The following is a 21,547-nucleotide window of genomic DNA, read 5'->3' as shown; positions in this document are numbered from 1 at the left end:
GACCTGAAGGTCACTGCACAGTCTACTTACCTCATAATGTACCAAAAAAAGTCATTCCCATTATGTCCAAGCATATTTACAATAGTTTCCCCATTAGAAAGGGCATTCCAGATGTCAAAAAGGGACTCATCTAGTGACCTGAACTGCAGTAAAGACAAGAATTCTTTATGTTGCAAAAGCCGAGAAGAACAGTGAAAACAGCACTGCAGCGACTAGCCCTCAGCCATGGAATCTTGGGAATGCCACTTTACCTCTTTTTTTAAAAAAAACTGAAGTAGAGTTGATTTACAATGTTTCAGGTACATAGCAAAGTGATTCAGTTTTATATATACATATATTTCTTCCAGATTCTTTTCTACTACAGGAAAAGAATTGATATTGAATATAGTTCCCTCTGATATACAGTAGGACCAACCATTTTTACCTCTTTGAGTTTCTGTGTCTGCAACAAAAATGAAGGACTGGACAAGCTGCCCTCAAAGGTTCTTCTAACTCTGAGTCTCATTCTTTCCTAAGTCTACCATGTACATACATAAATCCCACTCTTTGCTATGGCACACCTAACATTAACCAATGCTCCTTGTATAAGATAACTAAATACTAATTTTCTTAAATTGTTTTCTTTTGATGGTCTGTCATCAAAGAATTCTTGACTAAATGTTCAAAATAAACTATAAGAAAATGTTTTCTACACTCCACCTTCCTTTGCTACCATCTTTCTGGGAGAACAATGAAACTCTTCCACCTTCCTAGACATTCTTTCCTGCAATGACAGAACATACTTTTCACATTGTGTCACAGTTGGCAGTGTTGTCCTTTGCCTCCCCAGGCTGACCATGAAATTCAAGTGCAGGGGCTGTATCTGATAAATAAATTTCTAAATTTGAGAAAGTTATATCATGAATTATCATGAAAAGAAGTCTGAGGGTTTGAAAAAGGCAAAATTAGATAAAAATGAGCAAAATAGGCAAGTTCATTAATAATGGGGGGGGGGGCACACACGCAGGGAGAGAGAATCACTGTCTAACTGAATACCACTTACCTCCCCGTGTCCACTGAAAGCTGCATGATGCAGTGCAGTTCTCCCTGCTCGATCGGACACATTTACATTACTCAGCAGAGGGACCAAAGCTTCCGCACACTTTACAGCTTTATTAGCAGCCGCTATGTGTAAAGGGGTTTGCCAGTTTTTGTCTCGAGCATTAACATCTGCAGAATGCTTCAAAAGTACCTGAACTGCTTCCTAAAACATATGAAGATACACAAGACAAATGAGTTAACAGCTTTAGAAATTGTACACACATGAAGGAGATAAAATTTCTTGAGAAAATAAAAATAGTTCTGGCAGAACCTGCTATAAACAAGCCAAAAAACAAAATAGCTTGAACTAAAGGCAGTACTCAGAGCCATGCAAGATACATCAAAATAAAACATTCTTTTTCTCTATCCTCCAATTAAAGGCACAACAATCAGTCTCTATCAAAATGTACAAGAAATACTGACAAATGTTCTTCAAAAACATTCATTACTAATCTTGCTTTTCTAGATGGTGAGATACAATTAATTTATACTTTCAAAGCTTTAAAAAGTAGATTTATCACTTTGCCATTAAATATATAAAAATTTAAACATACTATTTCCCAAAGTATTCCACATGCTATATTTTACAAAATGAAAAATCACTAGGATCTAATTCATTAGAAAGAGAGAGTGAAAGAGAGGGAGGGAGGGAGGTAGGGAAGAAGTCTTCGTTGTGATGCTACCTGGTGGGAAAGTTGGTGTTAACAAGGCAAATTAAGAGTTTACTATTCAAAGGGATTGGTCTCCCAGAAGCACAAGAAAAACTTCACAAAACATCCATAAACTGGACTCATGGCAAAATCGAAAGCAATCCAGTATGCCATCAATATTAAGCAATATAATCAGAACTAAACGTAGCAGAATTTTTTCCTTACAGTGATAATCCTATTTTTGGCAGATGAACAACAAACTACATATGAAATGAAAAGGACCAGAACCAAATCACCTCAGTTCTGTCATTTACAAGGTATAATTATTCAAGTCTAGTAAAACTGACCCTTGGTTTTCTTATCAGTAAAGAGGGGAAAGAGCACCTGTCCATCACTCATCTCAAGTCTGCTATGAAGCAAAAAAACCTAACGTACATAAGACTGTTCAAAAGATTAAAATAACTGTAACTATGCAAAGTAGCAAGGAAGACCAAGCAAAATACTATTATTCATGATTTGCACATAGCCTTTGAAATAAAAAGTAATCAGAACTGCTGAAATATGGGAACCAGCACAAGGTTGGCAAAAGACTGGAGAGATGCCCATCAATCTATCGACCTGCTGAGTAGCTAAGTAAAGACATATGGAGGCTTGCCCTGTGACCTCACAATTCCAATCCAGCTATTTACCCAAGAGAAATTTTAACAAGACCCATCTAAGAATGTTTTTATTTATTTATTTTTTATTTTATTTATTCATAAGAGCCAAAAACAAGAAATGTAAATGTCCACCTATAGCAAAATAGATAAACTGTTGTACATCCATACAGGAAACACTACTCGGCAATAAAAAGAAATGAACCACTAATGTACACAACAATATGACTAATCTCAAAAGAAGTCAAGACATAGGAGTACATATTGTATGATTCCATTTTTATAAAATTCTAGAACAGGCAATTGAGAGGTGCCTCTGGGGACAGGAGGGACTGACTGAAAAGGGACATGAGGGAACTTGCTGGAGTGATGGAATCTTCTAAATCTAGACTGGGAGAAAGGTTACATGGGTGTATACATTTGCCAAAACTCAACACTATACACTTAAAGTCTGTGCATTTTACTGTAAACTATATTTCAATTAAGAAAAAGGAACATAGGGGAAAAGATACACAGAGGAATATGTACTCAGAATCATGGAGAACAAAGTACAAACACTGTCAGGATTCTCAATCTTCATCCTCAAGAAGGGTATTTTGTGACTTAGGGAGTAACACTAATACCATCCTGGGAAATAGATGTACTAGAAAATAATTAAAAACAAAATGAAGACTTTATAATTGGATAAATTGGGCAAATACAGCATACTATAGATGCCAGGCTTGTCTTAATTATTTCCAACTGGAATTCACAATGCATACCTTTAAGTTTCTGAAAAGTGTGTGGAATACTTATGTTCCATCAGCAAGAACAGAAAAATCAAAGCTATCCTTTTGTTTCACAGAAAAACAAGAATAAATCCAGTTTATGGTTGAGGGTGGGTAAGATGGCACCTAAAGAAGGCTGTAAACACAACGACTAAGACTGTTTGAACCCTGGGTCCACTGCTGGGGACACTTAATTGTGTCCCCCACAACTCATGTTGAAGCCCTAACCACCCCCCACCACAAAGCGGTAAAGTTAAATGAGATGATAAGGGAGAGACCCTAACCTGATCAGACTGATGGCCTTCTAAGACGAGGAAGAGGGAGAGAGAGAGCCCCCTCCCCCACCAAATGTGAGGACACAGTGAGAAGGCAGCCATCTGCAAGCCAGGAAGAGAGTCCTCATCAGGAACTGACCCTGCTGGGCCTTCATCTGAGACGTCCAGCCTCCAGGCTGTGAGAAAACACATTTCTGTTGTTTCAGCCACCCAGTCTATGGTGTTTTGTTTGGCAGCCGAGCTGACTAATACATCCATCATTTACTACTCAGAATAATATACGTCAGTGCCATATCACAACAGCAGTGATCTTTGAAAATTCAGAGAAAACTAAAGAACTCTCTAAAGACAGGAGATTCAAAAACAAAAACAATTTTTTTAAAGGGTAAATTTCTGGATATTACAAACCAATGAGCCTGATGTCTTACCCTAGTAAAATTCTAGATTTTATTAGCAACACATTACAAGCATTTAGAAAAAAAATGTAGGGATAACCAAGGATATACACAGTTTTACTAATGACAAAATTACCAGAGTAACCTTGATCCCAATTTTTCCATTATTAGAGGGTATGCATGTGTAAGAAATGCTGCAGGTGTGCCTTGACTTCAGACTAGTAATACCCTATGACACAGATTTAAATAAGATTAAGAAATATGGGGGTGGGGTGATAACAAAAGGTTAAATAATTATATCCAAAGAGTATTCATAGCTTAGGGTCAGGCACAGGGAAAAGAAGGGTTAACGCATTCCAAATGAACACAATGTTTGGGTGAACCACTAATATCTCACATGATAATATATTTTAAACTCAGTTATCTTGATAGAACTAAAATGTTAATTCCTGGAGTTAGGTTAAAAAAAATAAATGCATATCCTTCAGAGGATCCAGTGTGATGTGGATGGATAGACAGATAGATAGATAATAAATAAATAACCCCCCCACACACAGACACAAAGCCCTAATACTCAGAAATTGATTTATTCAGAAGAATACTCAGCATGTATGGAGAGCTGGATTGTATGCTACACTTCAAGACTGACAGTCACAAACCAGTGGTGGAGAAAAGATGAGGCAGCCAGGCAATATGACCAGGTGCATGGAAACCATGTCATGGAAGGAGAGCTGAGGAACTTGGTATAGTTAACCCGAAGCAGTCTTTCTAAAGCCAAGTTCAGTGAGGGAATTAAGCCTTAAGACATCCACTGTCTGTGAGGAGTTAACTTCCTTACTATGCATCTTCAGTGACGCTAGTCATCTCTGTCCTTGGGAGAAGTGAGAAAATAGTCACTCTAATCATCTTCTGTAGAGCTTACTTCTCTCATGGCATCTCAAAAACATAAATCAAAAGCTACCTAAAATTTTGCCTTTTTATATACCCCTTTGTGGTTATGTTTTCTATTAAATGAAGTAAGTAATGTAAGTATAGCTCTCTTTTGCTCTTAGGCTATGATAGGAATAATTAAAAGAACACCAGTGAAACTGATCATCTTGACTAGGTTTCCTAGCAGTTTTCCTAATCATGGCATTTTCCTTTTAAAAGAAAAATAATCCTTAGGGCTCAGGGTTTACAGAAGTTATATTTTTATGGAATGGTTACATTTTATAGCTGTTTCCCATAATCCTGCAGAAGAGTAGTAATACTACATACCCTAGTAGTGTTTAGGATGAAAATCCTAAACTTTTTTTAGGTTGAAAAGCTTAAACTTAAACTTATTAGGATCTGTTGCTTTCTAACCTACAGCTTGCCCTTAAGTTCAAGCCACGTACATAGTTATAAAAAATCAGCAGTTAGGTCTCTGGGTGGAACCTACAATCTGCCTTTAACATTAATTATTTTTTTAAAGAATCTTTGGCCTATTTTACAATCTCTACAAATATACAAAGTGATGATTTAATTTGACAAAACTCCACTAAATTTAATAGTCATATTTCCAAGAGTCATACCAAAAAATAGGTAAGTATGACTAATTTATCAATAGGTTGCCATGATGGCAACGTTTATCTCCCTTAACTGCCTTTATTTAAAGAAACTTCACTACAAGAGGGCTAACCACAAACTTAAAAACATTACCATGAATTTCAGAGTTCAAAGTATTTTGGTTAACAGGTCTTAGTTTTCAGAATTCCCAGATTTGCCCAAGATCACACAGCTAGAAAGTGGCAGGTGATATCTGAAGCCAGTGTCTCCCGATCCAAGTCCCACAGTTCACCAGCTGTAGCCACCAAGGAAGGACCACCGTCCCCTCCCTCCTCCTCCCAATCCAGAGGCTTATGGTCAACAGACCGCCTCTGTCACACCGCAGCATTTTCAGTCCCTTCCAGCCACCTTCTCCTCCACTCCTCTTCACTCACCCAACTCTCGTTTTGGGTTCAAGGTGTACTTCGCAATGAGGAATACAAAGAAGAATGAACAGACAGGAGGGCCCCCAGTTTCTCCTGGGGAAACATCCTCCCAAGGCATGTGTTCCCCTTGTCTCTCCAGAACTATCTGGCCCCATGATGGGGAGAAGGAGCAGTAGCCACCCTCTCTCGTCTCTCACAATTTGAATAACTGAAGAAAACATTAATTTATACAGTCCCACCCTTTTATATTTTAAATTATTTAAAAAATGTTTTCAACTATGGTAAGATAGGTAAAAGGGGTGCTTTGGGCACAATGCATTTGTATAAAGTACCCAATCCATTTTAGAAAGGCAGTAAAATGACAGAAAAAAAGAGGGTCCAGGTATTTGTGTCATCTCTGCTACTCAACAGCTGAGTGGTTTCTGGCAAATTATTAACTACACAGTTCCTTAAAATATCTATCCTACAAGGATGTTATGAGGACTAGAAGATATGACAAGTATAAAAATGAACTTTCTCCCAAAATGTCAGTTATCTTGAAGGTCAAACGACACACAGGATTATAAATAAAAAGGAATTGTTCTTCCTCATAAGACACCTAACATATTTTAAGATTGTATTTAGAACTGGCAACATGTGAGATCAAGTAATGTTTCTGAAACTAATTTCAGTGTTCACCTAAACAATCTTTATTTAGTCATTACACACTGCTGAGATTATTTCTTCAGCACAACCAGCAGAACCTCTGCAACACGTCTATTGGGCTATTGTGAACCAGTCAGCAGAGAAAAGCCTTAAGGAGGAATTTGTAAGATAGAAAAACAACTGCTCTCTTGTAAGAAGTACAGAAGGAGGGTTTTCTATTCTCTGCCACTTCAGACTCTCCAAGAGGCCTTAGTCACAAAAGGAAAATGGAACAATTAACTTGGTTTGAACAAATTCCAAAGTAAAGTGACCAGTCTAAGTATTTTCAGTTGCTTTTTCCTTTTTTGAAAATACAGAATTTGAATATGGACTCATAGGCAGGCCTACTTAATGATTTTATATACAAAATATTTACTAAGAGAAATTTCATACCTCACTACAAGATGCAACTGCTCTGTGTAAAGGTGTCAACCATTTGTTGTCTTTGGCATTAACTCTAGCTCCTGCAACAAGAAGAAAAAAATAGATTGAAATATTTTGCATAAAATATTTTAAATAAATGTCCTGAAAATACTAGTTACATATAGTCCAAATTGGATAAATAACAATTGAAAATGTAGTACTTCATTTTTATACTTTCTGCTAATAAATCACCCTTAAAATACAAAACAAAACTATCCTTTTTAATTGATATAATTATCCAGTAAGGTATTAGCTCTTTTTATTAAAAATCAAAGAAACATCATTTTATATATAGTCTAGAAAAGCCACCTTTATACAGAGCATATCCAAAATGAAAATCAGATCCCAATGTAGAATGTGTGTTAAAAACCTCAAATACTTAAATACATGAATAAGAATACTAAGACATAAAACGTAGACCATTACAAAGTCTTCATTATAATTCTTTACTAGTGAATGTATCATGTTATAATGCAATATAGTAATATCAAAATAGTTCTCCAGTAATGACTAAAAATGCTTTCGTACTATAAAGTTATTTTATAAATGGATACAATGGCTATAACCTTAGGGGAAAATATTGAGAAAGGAAATGAACCAACCCACATGTCTTTCCATGTTATACCTAAAGTTCTAAAGTAGTAATAATTAAAACAAATCAACTACGTATTTTTTGTTTAAAAATTAAGTCAATGGACACAAATTTTCCTTAACAGAATGGAAATACCATATAGTAAGACAATAAGTGTATTATGTAATTTGAGGGGGAAAAAAAATCTATCACCTATGTAAAATCCACTGATTTGGTGCTTAAATCCCCACCAAACAGAAGCAGCACACCGTGGGATCCCTCTACATAGAGAGAAACAACCTTGACTCTCAGGACTAGAGGAACTTGCAACAGGTCCTGCACTATGAGCAATCCTAGATTTACATCTAGAATCATAACTAGCTAAGTGAGAAGAGGCTTTAGGAACCTAGTCCAACCTCTATACTTTCTAGATGATGAAATGCTGGTACAAGCAAGCAGCTCACCGTCAGAGTCAACTACAGCAGAACCAAGGATAGAACTCAGACATCCTAATGTTTACATTCTGTTTTGAGTGTGAGGTTCTAAGTAATAATCAAGTGCAGTGATTCCAAGTTACAGCCCGAATAACCTCTAGCTATAGGTCCCTAACTAGCTGTATGATCCCTCTGAACCTACATTTCTTCATCTATAAACCAGATCCCCTAATACCTTGTTACAAAAATTAACAGGGGAGTTCCCTGGTGGTCCAGTGGTTAGCACTCCGAGCTTCCAATGCAGGGGGCACGGGTTCAATCCCTGGTCAGGGAACTGAGATCTCACATGCAGCACGGCGCGGTCAAAAAACAAACAAACAAACAAACAAAAACCAACAAAAAAGATTAACATATGAACCAATGTACCTAGTACATGTAGCACAGATACATTAGAGGTAGATTTTATAAGTCTGAATGTGAGAGAAAATGAATGAAAGGCAGGTGTAGGAAATCATCCACAAGTGCAGCAGTTGAAGCTGAACTCTGTGTGGGCAGGGCCAGTGAATCACGAACCAGCAGGAGAGCTTTCAAGATTGCTTAAAGCTGTGGGAGAAAGAAAGGGAGTCAGCAAAATAAAGAACCAGCCAGAGGGACTTCCCTGGTGGCACAGTGGTTAAGAATCCGCCTGCCCATGCAGGGGACACGGGTTCGAGCCCTGGTCCGGGAAGATGCCGCATGCCACGGAGCAACTCAGCCCGTGTGCCACAGCTCCTGAGCCTGCGCTCTGGAGCCCGCAAGCCACAACTACTGAGCCCGCATGCCACAACTACTGCAGCCCACGTGCCTAGAGCCCGTGCTCCGCAACAAGAGAAGCCACCGCAATGGGAAGCCTGCACACCGCAACAAAGAGTAGCCCCCGCTTGCCACAACTAGAGAAAGCCCACGTGCAGCAGCGAAGACCCAACGCAGCCAATAAATAAATAAATAAAATTAAAAAACAAAAAACCCAGCCAGAGACAGTGGTACATTCATGTAATAAACATCTGAACAACTACCGGCCAGGTTCTGTGGAGACCAAAATGGTGAAAAGAGGCTTTTCTGACCACAATAAAGTCAGCATTTGTTTTGGGTAAGAGCACAAACACTTGAAATGTTCACGGGTCAGAAAGTTGGAGCCCTAGAGACAGTGAAGAGGCTCCTTCCTTCTCCCCATTTATCACTTGGAACTTCAATGGTTCTCTATAATCCCTGTACCTCTTTCTATGATTTTGTATTTATGTGCACAGTAGGAGGGCAGGTCCTGGCATTAAGGCCTGAAGGGTAGTGACACAGACACTTAAAAGACACAAGTACCCTGGAAAGACAGAACTAGAGAAGAATGAGGCCTGAAAATGGGCCTCCAACAAATGGGAAGGGTCAGAAGTCTGATTCAAGGCATTAACCAACAAGGAAATAGAATGTGGCTGTCACAAAAAATGAGGATGATCTCTACGTGCTGATAAAGATCTGAGAAATAAAAAGTAAAAACAGCAATAAGTAAGAGCTGTATGAATAATATTCTTTACTTTTACATAGAAAAAGGAAGAGTTAAGTATCTATATTTACATTTGCAAAAGGAAACCCTGGAGGAAAGCTAAGACATTAAGAACAGCGGTTGCCTATGTGTTGGCATTGGTGGTGGGGGGCAATGAGAACTGGATGATGTGATGGGGAACTAGGGTAGAAAGGCAACTGCGCTGTAAGCTGTATACCTTTAAAGGTGTGTATATTTTAATTCGGAAATGAAACTGAAATACTACATATTCAAAAAGTGAAATGTACTGAAGAGGAAATGAAAGGAGTGGTCATGAAAAAACACTCCAAGAATTTGGCTTCAAGTGCAAAGAAAAAATTGGAAAGCAGGAAGAGGGTGAAGATAGTCTGTCTTTCTTTTGGAAATGGGTTATCAGATATACAACTGAAGGAAGAAAATCTAATATTTATGGTGCATTCGGCAGCCCAAAGTAAAATACCCTGCTTGCTTCATTCTTCCATTTTAAGTTACAATAATTAACTAATTAATTAAATCGTCTTTCTCTTCACTTTTAATAACAAAATCAAAGTTAATTTTGTCAAAAACATGAGTGACTATAACAAATAATCCACTAGTGGCTTAACGAGAACACATCATGCTGCCCCTTGCAACTAGTAAACAACTTGATAAAAAATTTGGCTTGCTCTTTTTAAAGATTCTAAAGATACTTAACTGCAGGAAGATCAGCACAATGGGATTTTAGACATCTAATCATATCCTATCTCAGAAGACACTCATTGTGTTAAGTCATCTTTCTTCTAGTAACACTAATCAGATATTTCAATTCCTTGGAAAATAAAGGTCAAGTATGTGAGTAATGGTTGAGCTACCTCTAAGGGCACAATACAACAAATATCTCCCCTGCCCACATGGGTAAATTAGTATGTGCTTTATATATTAACAGACAAACACGGCATAGCAATGCCCATTATAAGAGCAGCAGTTGGCTGCACAATGAAAAATGGCTTAAGAACAATAAACATGGCAGTGCACATCAGACGTCCAGGCTACCAGAGCTCATCTCATGTGAGCTCTCTGAAGGTAACCAGACTTCTGTTCCACACAGAGAGCTCCAAAATTAGCTACATATTCATATACACACTACAAAGTAATTCCAGTAATGGAAAAGACATTTCCAGAGTAAAGTAACTAATCCAACAGCTGAAAACTAGCCACAAAGAAGATGAAGACAGGAAAAAGAGAAGGAGAGGGGAGGGAGAGAGAGAAGGAGATGGGGAGGGGAGAGGGAGAGAGAGGCGGGGATGGAGGGAGACAGGGGGAAGGGGAACAGACCTGGGGGAGGGGGAGAGAGTGGGAAAGGGGAAGATGGGGAGGGAGAGAAGGGAAGAGGGAGGGGGGGAGGAAGAGAAGGGAAGAGGGAGGGAGGGAGGGAGGGCGGGAAAAGAAAGAAATCCTATCCACTGAAAACACAAAATAGTCTTCCTAGAGAGAAATAAAACCAAATGTAACAGCTCCAGTGGCATCATCACAGGCTCTCTACCTGGCAGAGTATAATATTTGTGATTCAAAAGGATGATCTTAAGTCACCAAGAAAAGATTAATTTCTTTACTATTTCCTAATCATTAAAACAGGAAAGAACATAAAATAGCAGCGCCATCTCAACTGCTGCAGTCAGGCTACTGGGAGACCCTGTGGTAGGAGAAGCACTGCTGTGGAAGCTGAAGACAAGACAGCAATTTGAGGATGATGTCACTGATGACCACTGCAAACTGACACCCAAAGAAAGCCTCCTGAGTGCTAGCAGCATATCTAGAAAAACCCAAGGTTGTTATGCCCAACTGTATAAATCAAAGACTGTCTTTACTAGACTCCCTTTCCCCCACAAATCCATCAAATGTACATCAACCGAGCTTTCCCTTAAGAAGAACAAGCAGCCAGAACCTACATCACATCAAATATCTGAATTTGGATTCACCTTTCCCGACCAGAGATGTGATTAGATTTCCAATATGTTAAAAGCAAAAAGAAAACAAGCAAGCAAAAATCAACTGCAGGGTCGTCCAAAAAGCTTGGTTGTATCCATTTGATACCACAGTTAGATTATACAGAAAAATCCAGATAACCTTCTTCCTTTCACCCAATCTTTTCATTTACTAATTCACACATATAAAATATATTCTGAAACAATAGTTTTTTAAAAGAAAAAACATATTTAAGGTAAAATTTCTTCCAAAATTAGATAAATGTCTACTACATTTAGAGACAAAACAGAAAGTAATTTTAAAAAATAAAAAATCTGGTTCACTTTTATCAGTCTATCCTGGGCTCTAGCCAGCAATGCAGCTGAAGAGAGGTCTGGACATATGAGGAGGCAGTCAGGGGTCAGTGGATGGAGCCCAGGAGTAAGACCTGTGATCTAATAATGGCTCTGTAAACAGCAGGCTGTGTGACCTGGGGCTGCTCCTCATATGCCTACGCCTTCATTTTGGTAATAATAATCCTTGTGTGTGCGCGCCCATGCGCGTCTCTGTCTGTCTCTCTCTCAAGGGAGGCTAGGCCCCAGGTTAAAACAACACAGGGAGCACCTGTTACTGAGCTCTACAAAGTCAGGCATCCAAATCACAAGTGTCCCATGTGACTCTAGGTCTCATTCCGCAAGAAGACTAATTCACCTGCTTTCTCCCTAATCTGATCACTCACCAAGATCTGCCAATTCTTTGATTTTTGAACCTCAGTTATCAGTAAAATAAGAGCTGTGGTAAATGATCTCTACGATCCATTTCCAGTGATAATATTCTACCCTATTTTGAAATACTCAGAATAAATTATTTCATGCTTATTAAATACCTTGCCTTACTTTAACATTAAATAAATAAGATAATATCTTTATAATCAATACCAGGGATCTTCAAATTACAGCCCACAGATTGCCAGCCACCTATTTTATAAATAAAGTTTTACTGCAACATAGCTACACCTATTCCCTTACATGTTAAATAAGTAGCTTTCACATTACAGGAGTAGAGATGAGTAGTTGCCAGTGTGTCTGTATGACCCTTCACATAAAAAGTCTATCAGCCTCTGATCTAGGCGAAGTACCTGAGAGTTGATGCTATTAAAATTATTTCTATTTTCCTATGTGTTTGTAATAATTATAGTCCCACTAATAATTTTCTAAAACTTCTGTTTGCAGAGCATAGGTTTTTTTCTCTGCTCCTAAGCCACAGAGGAGACAGTCCCTATACAGTGAGCTGGGTCAGGAGCCAAGAACTTTTAGCACTCTTCCCAAACGGGAAATAATGCTTTCCTTTGGCTGTCTACCAAAAGCAGTGGCAAAAGCTTCAGATTCCGTTTTCAGGTTGGGAGAAGAATGAGCAAAAAGCAAGTACATTTCCACTTTTCCACCTGTGATGCTAGACCACCCCCCCTACCACCAAGCTAGTGCACTGTATCATTTAAGAGGGTGTTATGGATATATAGATATTGTGGGTTGAACTGTGTCCCCACCACCAAATTCATATGCTGAAGTCCTAACCCCAGCACCTCAGGGTCTTCATAGAGGTAATTAAGTTAAAATGAGGTTTTTTTGTTTTTTTAGCATGGGCCCTAATGCAATATGACTGGATCCTTATAAGCAGAAGAAATTTGGACATAGACATGTACTGATGGAAGACACAAGAAGAAGGCGGTCATCCACAAGCCAAGGAGAAAGTCCTAGAACAGAGCCTTCTCTCACAGCTTTCAGAAGAAACTGACTCTGCCAACACCTTGATCTTGTACTTCCAGCTTCCAGAACTGTGAGAAAATAAATTTTGTTGTTTAAGCCACTCATCTTGTAGTAATTTGTGATGGCAGCCCTAGTAAACTAATACACCAACACTGCAGTCTTTCAAAGGTCACACACTTTAGGTCTAATTCTTAATACCAGAAACACAGTACACATATTTCCTTTTTAAGAACTTTATTTTCTAAAAAAGGCCAATTAAATGATTGACTAATGCCTTATTCAACACATTATTTAACCACCTAACACATGCTAGAAACAGCCTGAGGTAAACCTAGGTTTGAAAAATATAAGCATTACATGAATGGCTCCCATAAAAATATCTATATTTAGGCAGCCAGTAAATTTAGTCCTTAAAACAGAAGTTCTTCAACAAAAGTTATTTCCTATACAAATTTTACTAAATGCTAAGTAGATGGGGGTGGGTAGAGTGTAGAGGGGAGCACAGTTCAGACTGTAGCAGAGTTAAGAGTCAGATAGCCTGAACTCCACAGTCAGATAGCCTGGGTCTGAAATGCTGGCTCTAGCTTTTATTAGCAGTATAACTTTCAGCCAGTTACCACATCTCTAAATGCTTTCGTTTCCTTTATCTATAATAATACCTTCAGAGTTAAGAGGATAAAATGAGGTCATAAATGAAAAAGCTAAATTTAACGTAGTACTTAAGATATAGTAAGCACTCACTGCTTCCTATTACTTCGCTCCATTCAATAATAATTGTAAGAGTAATTCTACTAGACTCTAGTGTTACTATATAGATTCTATGGAAGGATTCACTTGTTTGATTACATATAACATGTCAAAAGTTATACCCCTCATCCATGAATCTTAAAAATGCATCATGGACATCAAGTGAAGCTTCTTCAGGAAGGCTACCAATTCGACTAAAAGAGCGTGTTTGTGTGCATGTCCTTTTGCCTCCTTCTCTCCACTGTTTGTGTCCTAGAATCCCTACCTAACACCCTTTTAGATGATCTAGAGGTCATCCACAGGAGAATCTCCCTTTATAACACAGAAGAACAAGGTAAGGCTCTACTACAGGAGAGACCAAGGAAGAATCTTCATTATTTTTTTTAAGGGTTTTTTTTTTTTAATTACGTGTAACACAAAGTTATTTAAGTCAATAAATTTTTAAGGAATTTCACATGTTCTGATTCTTTCCACTGCCAATCACCTTAGTTCCTCCAAACTCATAATCTTCAAGATAAAACAGCCCTTTCAAAAAGAAGTTATCATGTGAGTCAGCCCACAATTCTTTTAGTTAGGCTTCTTTGATCTCCAATGAAATATGGACACACTTCAAAATTCCCCACCTGTAATCTTTGGGATCCAATTTCCTCAAGCGATTTACTTTAGGACCATGTTTACGGTCAGGAGATGGATCTGCCTGGTTCTGAATTTGACACCCTCTAAAAATGTATTAGGTTCAAATTATACTCACTCCTAAGCTATCACACCCTAGAACAGTACAGATCATTGGGATATGCCAATACCTAAGATAAAAAGTTTGTTAGGTTTTTCATAGTTTACTTGGCAGCTCTGTCTTGTAGTTCTTTCCCACAGATCTAACAGGTAGTTCTATGAGTAAAGGAAACCACACAGTTAATCTATGAGGCGTTTCCAACGATGTAGGTTTACAGAAAAAGCCCCATCGGGATAGACCTCAACAGTCTTCATTATTTTTGACAGAGCTGCTGGAGATGGGGGGTAAGAGCCAATCACCATCGATCACAACCTAAGAACCTGTGATCCAAGGAGCTGCCAGGTCACCCCAACTATCTGTAGTACATCAAGAATAAAGGAAGCTATGCTACTAGGATTGAAAGAAAACACATTTGGTTTGAGAGCTATGTGAAGAAACAAACGTTAAGTGATGCTAACTTTTTGCCCCTCCCTACTCCAAATAGATGTTCTGGATAAAGCATATTCCTCAATGATATATAATAGCAGTCCAGTGGTTAGGACTCCACGCTTTCACTGATAACAGCCCGGGTTCAATCCCTGGTAGGGGAACTGAGATCCCACAAGCTGCATGGTGTGGCCAAAAAAAAAAAAAAAAACTTAAAGGATTCAGCACAGGACTAGAGCAAAAATATACAAAAGCAGAGTAAACTGAGCAAAATACAGTTAATAGGTAAATATATTTGAAAGAAATTATCCCAGGAAAGGAGAGGAAGAATTTGTGAACTACTCTTTATACACAACTTCAGAGAAATTAACTTCTGAACAGAGACCTCAAAGAAAAGCTCCAAGAAAGAGGTAAGACAATGCAAAGAGATGAGAGCTGGCAGATCAGGAAAGAGAAAAGGAAAATAAAGCAATCAAAGATAAAAGCCTAGAAACAACAAAAAGCAGAGTAGACATGTCTTTCAACACAGTCAAGAATCTGAAGCCACAGCCAGAGTGAATCTTTAAAAAACTAGGTCAGCCTCTGTCCCTCCACCCAAAACTCCCCATTGGTTTTCCACGTCACTTTAAGGGCCAAAGCAAGTCTTTACCTGGAACACCCCCAACCTCTGCTTTACCTCCTACTGCTTTTTTCACTTGCCTCCAAACATGCTACACCTCGCGGTGTTTGTTCTTGCTAATCTCTTAATTTCCACTAAACATCTGCACCGTATGCAAGGCTCGCTTCCTTATTTGCTTATCTCCTCGAATGTCACTGAATCCTTTCCTGATAACCCAACACAAAATAGCAACTGATCCCCACCCAACATACCATTCCTTTAATTTTTCCATAGCAATTATCAACACATGACAAACTATATATTAACTTGCTACTATCTCCCCCATTAAAACATAAACTCCATAAAGGCTGGGACTTCATTTATTTTATTCACTGCTCTACCACAGCACCTAGAATGGTACCTGCTATGCAGCCAGGCTCATTAAGTATTTGTTGAATGAATGAAGGATAGGTAAAAGGAAATAACTTAAAACTAAATGTAAAGACAAAATTACAATCAGAAAAAAGCTGATAAAGACAGATGAAGGATATCCATTTTAGTAGCAAAACACACTGCAGAAAAATTTACTGATAGAAAAACACACGGAAATAAAACATGCAAAGATGCAATGAAAGATATAAATGAAATAAAAATCCGAATTTCAAAACTAAAAGTGTACATTCACATAATGCCCTAGCAAAAAAGAATCAACAGATTTAGCCTAGGAAAGTTAGCATGAATTTCAGGGATAAAGAATTGAATCCTACAGGCATCCAGGCAGAAGAAAATGGACTATGGTGGTGGAAAGTGTAATGGGGGGATGGAATGTAAGCAGAGAGGAGCTCAATTCAAGACTTTCACTCAACGCTAGAAGACAGTGGAGTAACATCTACAATGTTGAAAGGAAAAAGCATAAATTGAGAATTTTATAACTAGCTAATCTACCCTTCAGCTAAATAAAAAAAGGAAATGGTCCAAAATAAATAAGATACCATGGAATACAATATCCATGAGCTCTTACAGAAAATATAAAAACAAAAACTACTTGATGATGATGTCTATTCAACCAAGAGACATCAAAATTTAAAAACCTGGGAATAGAGAAGCTATGAATAAGGACAGAGTGTGTGTGTGATAAAACAGTGGGAATTATGATTACAAAATAAACTGTAACGTTGTAATTCTTGACAATGGAAACACAAGAGTGAAACAAATTACAGAACGTTACTTCCTAATTTCTCATCATAGTAAATCAGAAAACAACCAAAACCTGAAACATAAACATCCATGAACATCAAAGTACACGGCTCTAAGGAAAGATCAACTTCCTTATATTCTTCACTTTTCATTTTAGAGAAATATTTTAGGAACTATTTGTTCCTTGCCATGGATACCAAAGTAGTTTTTATAATATGAAATTACAGTAATTTACTTTATTGTGTGTTCCTATTGGAGCATACCATGACTTTTGTATAATGCAAGAGCTAAATGGAGATTATTATTTCACATTGCTTAATTTTCTTAAGATTACACTAAAGTTAACCTAATTACTATTGTAACATGTCATTGGTAACTAACATGAAGGGTAAGAACAGTCTACCCTAAACTTTTCAGTAACAATTTTCATTACTAATTGCAAACAAATTAGCCTAATTTTGTTGTCTACTTTCCCCTTCATGTATTTATTTCTCTTCTTTAGGGAATTATCAGGTTAAACACCTAGTTTCAATTCTAATTTATAACTTATTAAAAATCCATTCAATACAATTATAAGGCTATTTTGAAATCGGGGTATGTAAATTAGTGTATAACTTGGGCCTCAACAACCATGGCATTCAAATCAAATTTAAGCAGAACCTGTGAAGCACCACTACAGAACCTCAAGAGTGTACATACACTGTCTGAAGACTACTGTTCTGGGTGATAATTATTTTTCCCCCAGTTTTATTATATAATTGACATATAACATTATATTAGTTTAAGATGTAGAACAAAATGATCTGACATATAATATAGAAATGATTACTACAATAAGTTAACATCCATCACCTCACATAGTTAAAATTTTTTTCTTGTGATGAGAACTTTTAAGCTTGCATCCCCAGAACTATCTTATAACTAGAAGTTTGTACCATTTGACCACCTTTACTCATTTCCTCCACCCCCCACTTGTCTACCTCTGGCAACAACCAATCTATTATCTGTTTCTATCAATTTGGTTTTTGTAGATTCCACATTTAAGTGAAATCATGAATTATTTGTCTTTCTCTGACTTATTTCATTTAGCATAATGCCCTAAAGGTCCATCCATATTGCTGCAAATGGCAGGATTTGCTTCTTTTTTTACAGCCAAATAATATTTCAATGTATGCATTTACCACATCACCTTTATTCATCCATTGACAGACATTTAGGTTGTTTCCATGTCTTGGCTATTGTGAATAATGTTGCGATGAACATGACTGTATCTCTTTGAGATGGTAATTTTGTTTCCTTTGGATATACACACAGAAGTGGGTTTGCTGGATCATATTGCAGTTCTATTTTTAATTTTTTGAGGAACCTCCGTACTGTTTTCCACGGTGGCTATACCAATTTATATTCCCACCAACAGGGGTTTTCCTTTTCTCCACATCCCTGCTAATACTTGTTAATGCTTGTTTTTTTTTAAATGATAGCCATTCTAACAAGTATGAGGTGGTATCTCATTGTGGTTTTGCTTTGCACTTCCCTGATGATTAGTGATGTTGAGCACTTTTTCATGTACCTTTGGCCATATCTCTGTCTTCTTTGGAAAAATGTGTATTCAGTCCCTCTGGCTGACTTTTAACCAGATTGGTTTGTCTGTTTTTTGCTACTGAGTTGTATGAGTTCTTTATATATTTTAGATATCGATCCCTTATTAGATATATAATTTGCACATTACTTTCTCCTATTCTGTAGGTTGCCTTTTCCTTTTGTTGGTTTCCTTTGCTATGCAGAAAGAAGCTTTGTAGTTTGATGTAGTCCCACTTGTTATATCTGATTTTGTTTCCTTTGTTTTTAGTGTCAAATCTAAAATATCATCACCAAGATTGATTCCAAGCTTACCCTGTATGTTTTCTTCTATGAGTTTTATGATTTGGGGTCTTATGTTCAAGTCTTTAACCCATTTTGAGTTGATTTTTGTGTATGGTGTGAGATAGTTGCCCAGTTTTCCCACCACCATTTATTGAAGAGATGGTCCTTTCCCCATTGTCTATTCTTAGCTCCTTTGCCTTAATCGATCACAATATGCACAAGTTTATTTTGGGGCTCTCTTTTGTTCCACTGATCTCTGTGTCTGTTTTTATGCCAATACTATATACTGTTTTGATTATTACAGCTCTGTAATATAGTTTAAAAATCAGGAAGCTCCAGTTTTATTGTTCTTTCTCAAGACTGCTTTGGCTACTTGGGTCTTTGTGGTTCCATATATATTTTAGGATTGTTATATTCTACGTCTGTGAAAAATGCCACTGGAATTTTGATAGGGATTGCACTGAACCTGTAGATTGCTTTGGGTAGTATGGACATTTTAACAATATTAATTCTTCCAATCCACGAGCACGGAATATCTTTCCATTCCTTTGTGCCTTCCTCAATTTCTTTCATCAATGTCTTATAGTTTTCAGTGTACAGCTCTTTCACTTCCTTGGTTAAATTTATTCCTAGGTATTTTACTCTTTTGATGCAATCATAAATGGAACTATTTTATTAATTTCTCTTTCTGATAGTTATTAGTATATACAAGCACACAGATTTTTGTATATTGATTTTAGATCCTGCAACTTCACTAAATTTGTTTATTATTTCTAATAGTTTTTTGATGGAGTCTTTATAGTTTTCTATATGTAATATGTCACCTGCAAAAAGAGACAGTTTACTTCTTCCTTTCCAATTTGAACACTTTTAATTTCTTTTTCTTGCCTAACTGCTATGGCTAGGACTTCTAGGACTCTGTTGAAAAAGTGATGAGACTGGGTATTCTCACCATGCCCCGGATTTTAGAGGAAAAGGTTTCAGCTTTTCAGCTTTAAGTATGTTCGCTGTGGGCTTGCCATATATGGACTTTATTATGTTGAGGTATAGTCCCTCTATACTTACTTTGTTGAGAGTTTTTACCACGAGTAGGTGTTGAATTTTGTCAAATGCTCTTTCTGCATCTATTGAGATGATCATATGATTTTTAGCCTCATTTTGTTAAGGTGTGTATCACATTGATTGATTTGTGGAAGCTGAACCATCCTTGCATCCCTGTAATAAATTCCACTTGATCATGGTGTATGATCCTTTTAATGTATTGTTGAATTTGGTTTACTAATATTTTATTAAAGATTTTTGCATCTATGTTCATCTGGGAAATTGGGGTGTAACTTCCTTTTTTTGTAGTGTCTTTTTCTGATTTTGGTATCAGGGTAATGCTGACCTCAAATGAGGTTGGAAGCATTCCTTCCTCTTCAAATTTTGGAACAGTTTGAGAAAGATAGGTATTAACTCTTCTTTAAATGTTTGGTAGAATTCACCTGTGAAGCCATCTGGTCCTAGACATATTATTAAAGCAGAATATGCCTCAATTAAGAGGAAGCATTATTTTTCTCTTGAACCTCCTCAGTTCTTACCTCTAGTAAATTTCAGCTGAAAACTAGTGAGCTAGCATCCACAGAGGAACAGACATCTTCAAGGAAGTACGTCAGTGATAAAGTTATTCATAAAGAAACTAATATAAGAATATTAGCTTGGTCCATAAGTGACTGTAATTCTATAAGATCATGCAATTTGTTATAAAAACCACATTTAAAAAACTTTATTAATTTATAATGGCAAAATTCTATTCAGGCTACTATTTAAGAGGATTTTCACTCAAAATTTCTCTCAGTGCTCCTTCTCCCAAATATCAAAGGAATGATACTATCTCTCCAATTGCATTATGCATATATCTGTGCAATCTGGCAACACAAGCACAATTCAAACATAGGCATCCTTTTTCAATAAATATCACTTACGATAATCTGGATACAACAAAAATATTTCTAAGCTCTCTTTGATTGCCTGTTTTAGGACTGCAAGAAGTCTGACCACCATAGGTGCTATTCTATAGGACACAGTTTTACCATTACTTCATATTGTAAGGTCTTGAACAGGTTAGAAGAAATTTAAAAATAAAGTACAATTTCCTAAAATATATTTTACAGGCCCTCAAAAAGAATTAGACACAAGCTATTTAAAGACATAAATCTTGCTGGTATCATTTTCAAAATATATCTACAATCACATCTTTTCTAATCCCCTCCAATGCTGTACTAGCTCCAAGCTACTATCACCTCCTCGTTGGAGAACTATTATCATCTCCCAGCAACTCTGTGGTCAATGAGGCCTTATATGACTACTCCATATAATACCCAACTTATATAATGCTCATCCCACTCCATTACAGCTGTCCCTCAGCATTCGCAGGGGATTGGTTCCAGGACCCACTCTGGATATCAAAATCTACAGATGCTCAAAGCTCTTATATAAAATGGCATAGTATTTGCATATAACCTATGCATATTCTTCTGTATACTTTAAATTATCTCTAGATTACTTATAATACCTAATACAATGTAAATGCTATATAAATAGCTGTAAATACAATGTAATGCTATGTAAATAGTTGCCAGTGCATGGTAAATTCAAATTCTGCCTTCTGGACCATTCTGGAATTTTTTCCAAATATTTTTGATCTGTGGTTGTTTGAATCCATGGATTCAAAACCCATGAAAACAGAGGGCTGACTGTATTCTGATCTACTTTTTCATTTTTCCATAGCACTTATCTCCTTCTAACATACTGTAAAATTTACTTGTATTTGTAGCCTGTTTTTCTTTAGAGTA

The 21,547-nt window shown here is 37.1% G+C and overlaps 1 protein-coding gene and 1 long non-coding RNA gene across 8 annotated transcripts in view; one reads left to right on the top strand and one right to left on the bottom strand.

The window, feature by feature from the left end:
- ANKRD28 (ankyrin repeat domain 28) overlaps positions 1 to 21,547 on the bottom strand; it is a 176,270-nt gene that overhangs the window by 49,942 nt on the left and 104,781 nt on the right. For all 7 annotated transcript variants that reach the window (XM_082459231.1, XM_082459232.1, XM_082459233.1 and 4 more), the window contains 2 exons: positions 6,853 to 6,923; positions 1,043 to 1,243 (listed from right to left, as the gene is read on the bottom strand). In XM_082459231.1, coding sequence (XP_082315357.1) covers positions 1,043 to 1,243; positions 6,853 to 6,923 — 272 coding nt within the window. The remainder of the gene's footprint in view (positions 1 to 1,042; positions 1,244 to 6,852; positions 6,924 to 21,547) is intronic.
- The window catches only part of LOC309659527, a 381,336-nt gene that overhangs the window by 256,640 nt on the left and 103,149 nt on the right, over positions 1 to 21,547 (top strand). The gene's annotated exons all lie outside the window — the stretch shown is intronic.

This window comes from Balaenoptera physalus (genome assembly GCF_965194825.1).
Source record: "Balaenoptera physalus genome assembly, chromosome: 4".
Classification (NCBI taxonomy): Eukaryota; Metazoa; Chordata; class Mammalia; order Artiodactyla; family Balaenopteridae; genus Balaenoptera; species Balaenoptera physalus.
This window is presented reverse-complemented; position numbering and strand designations above follow the sequence as displayed.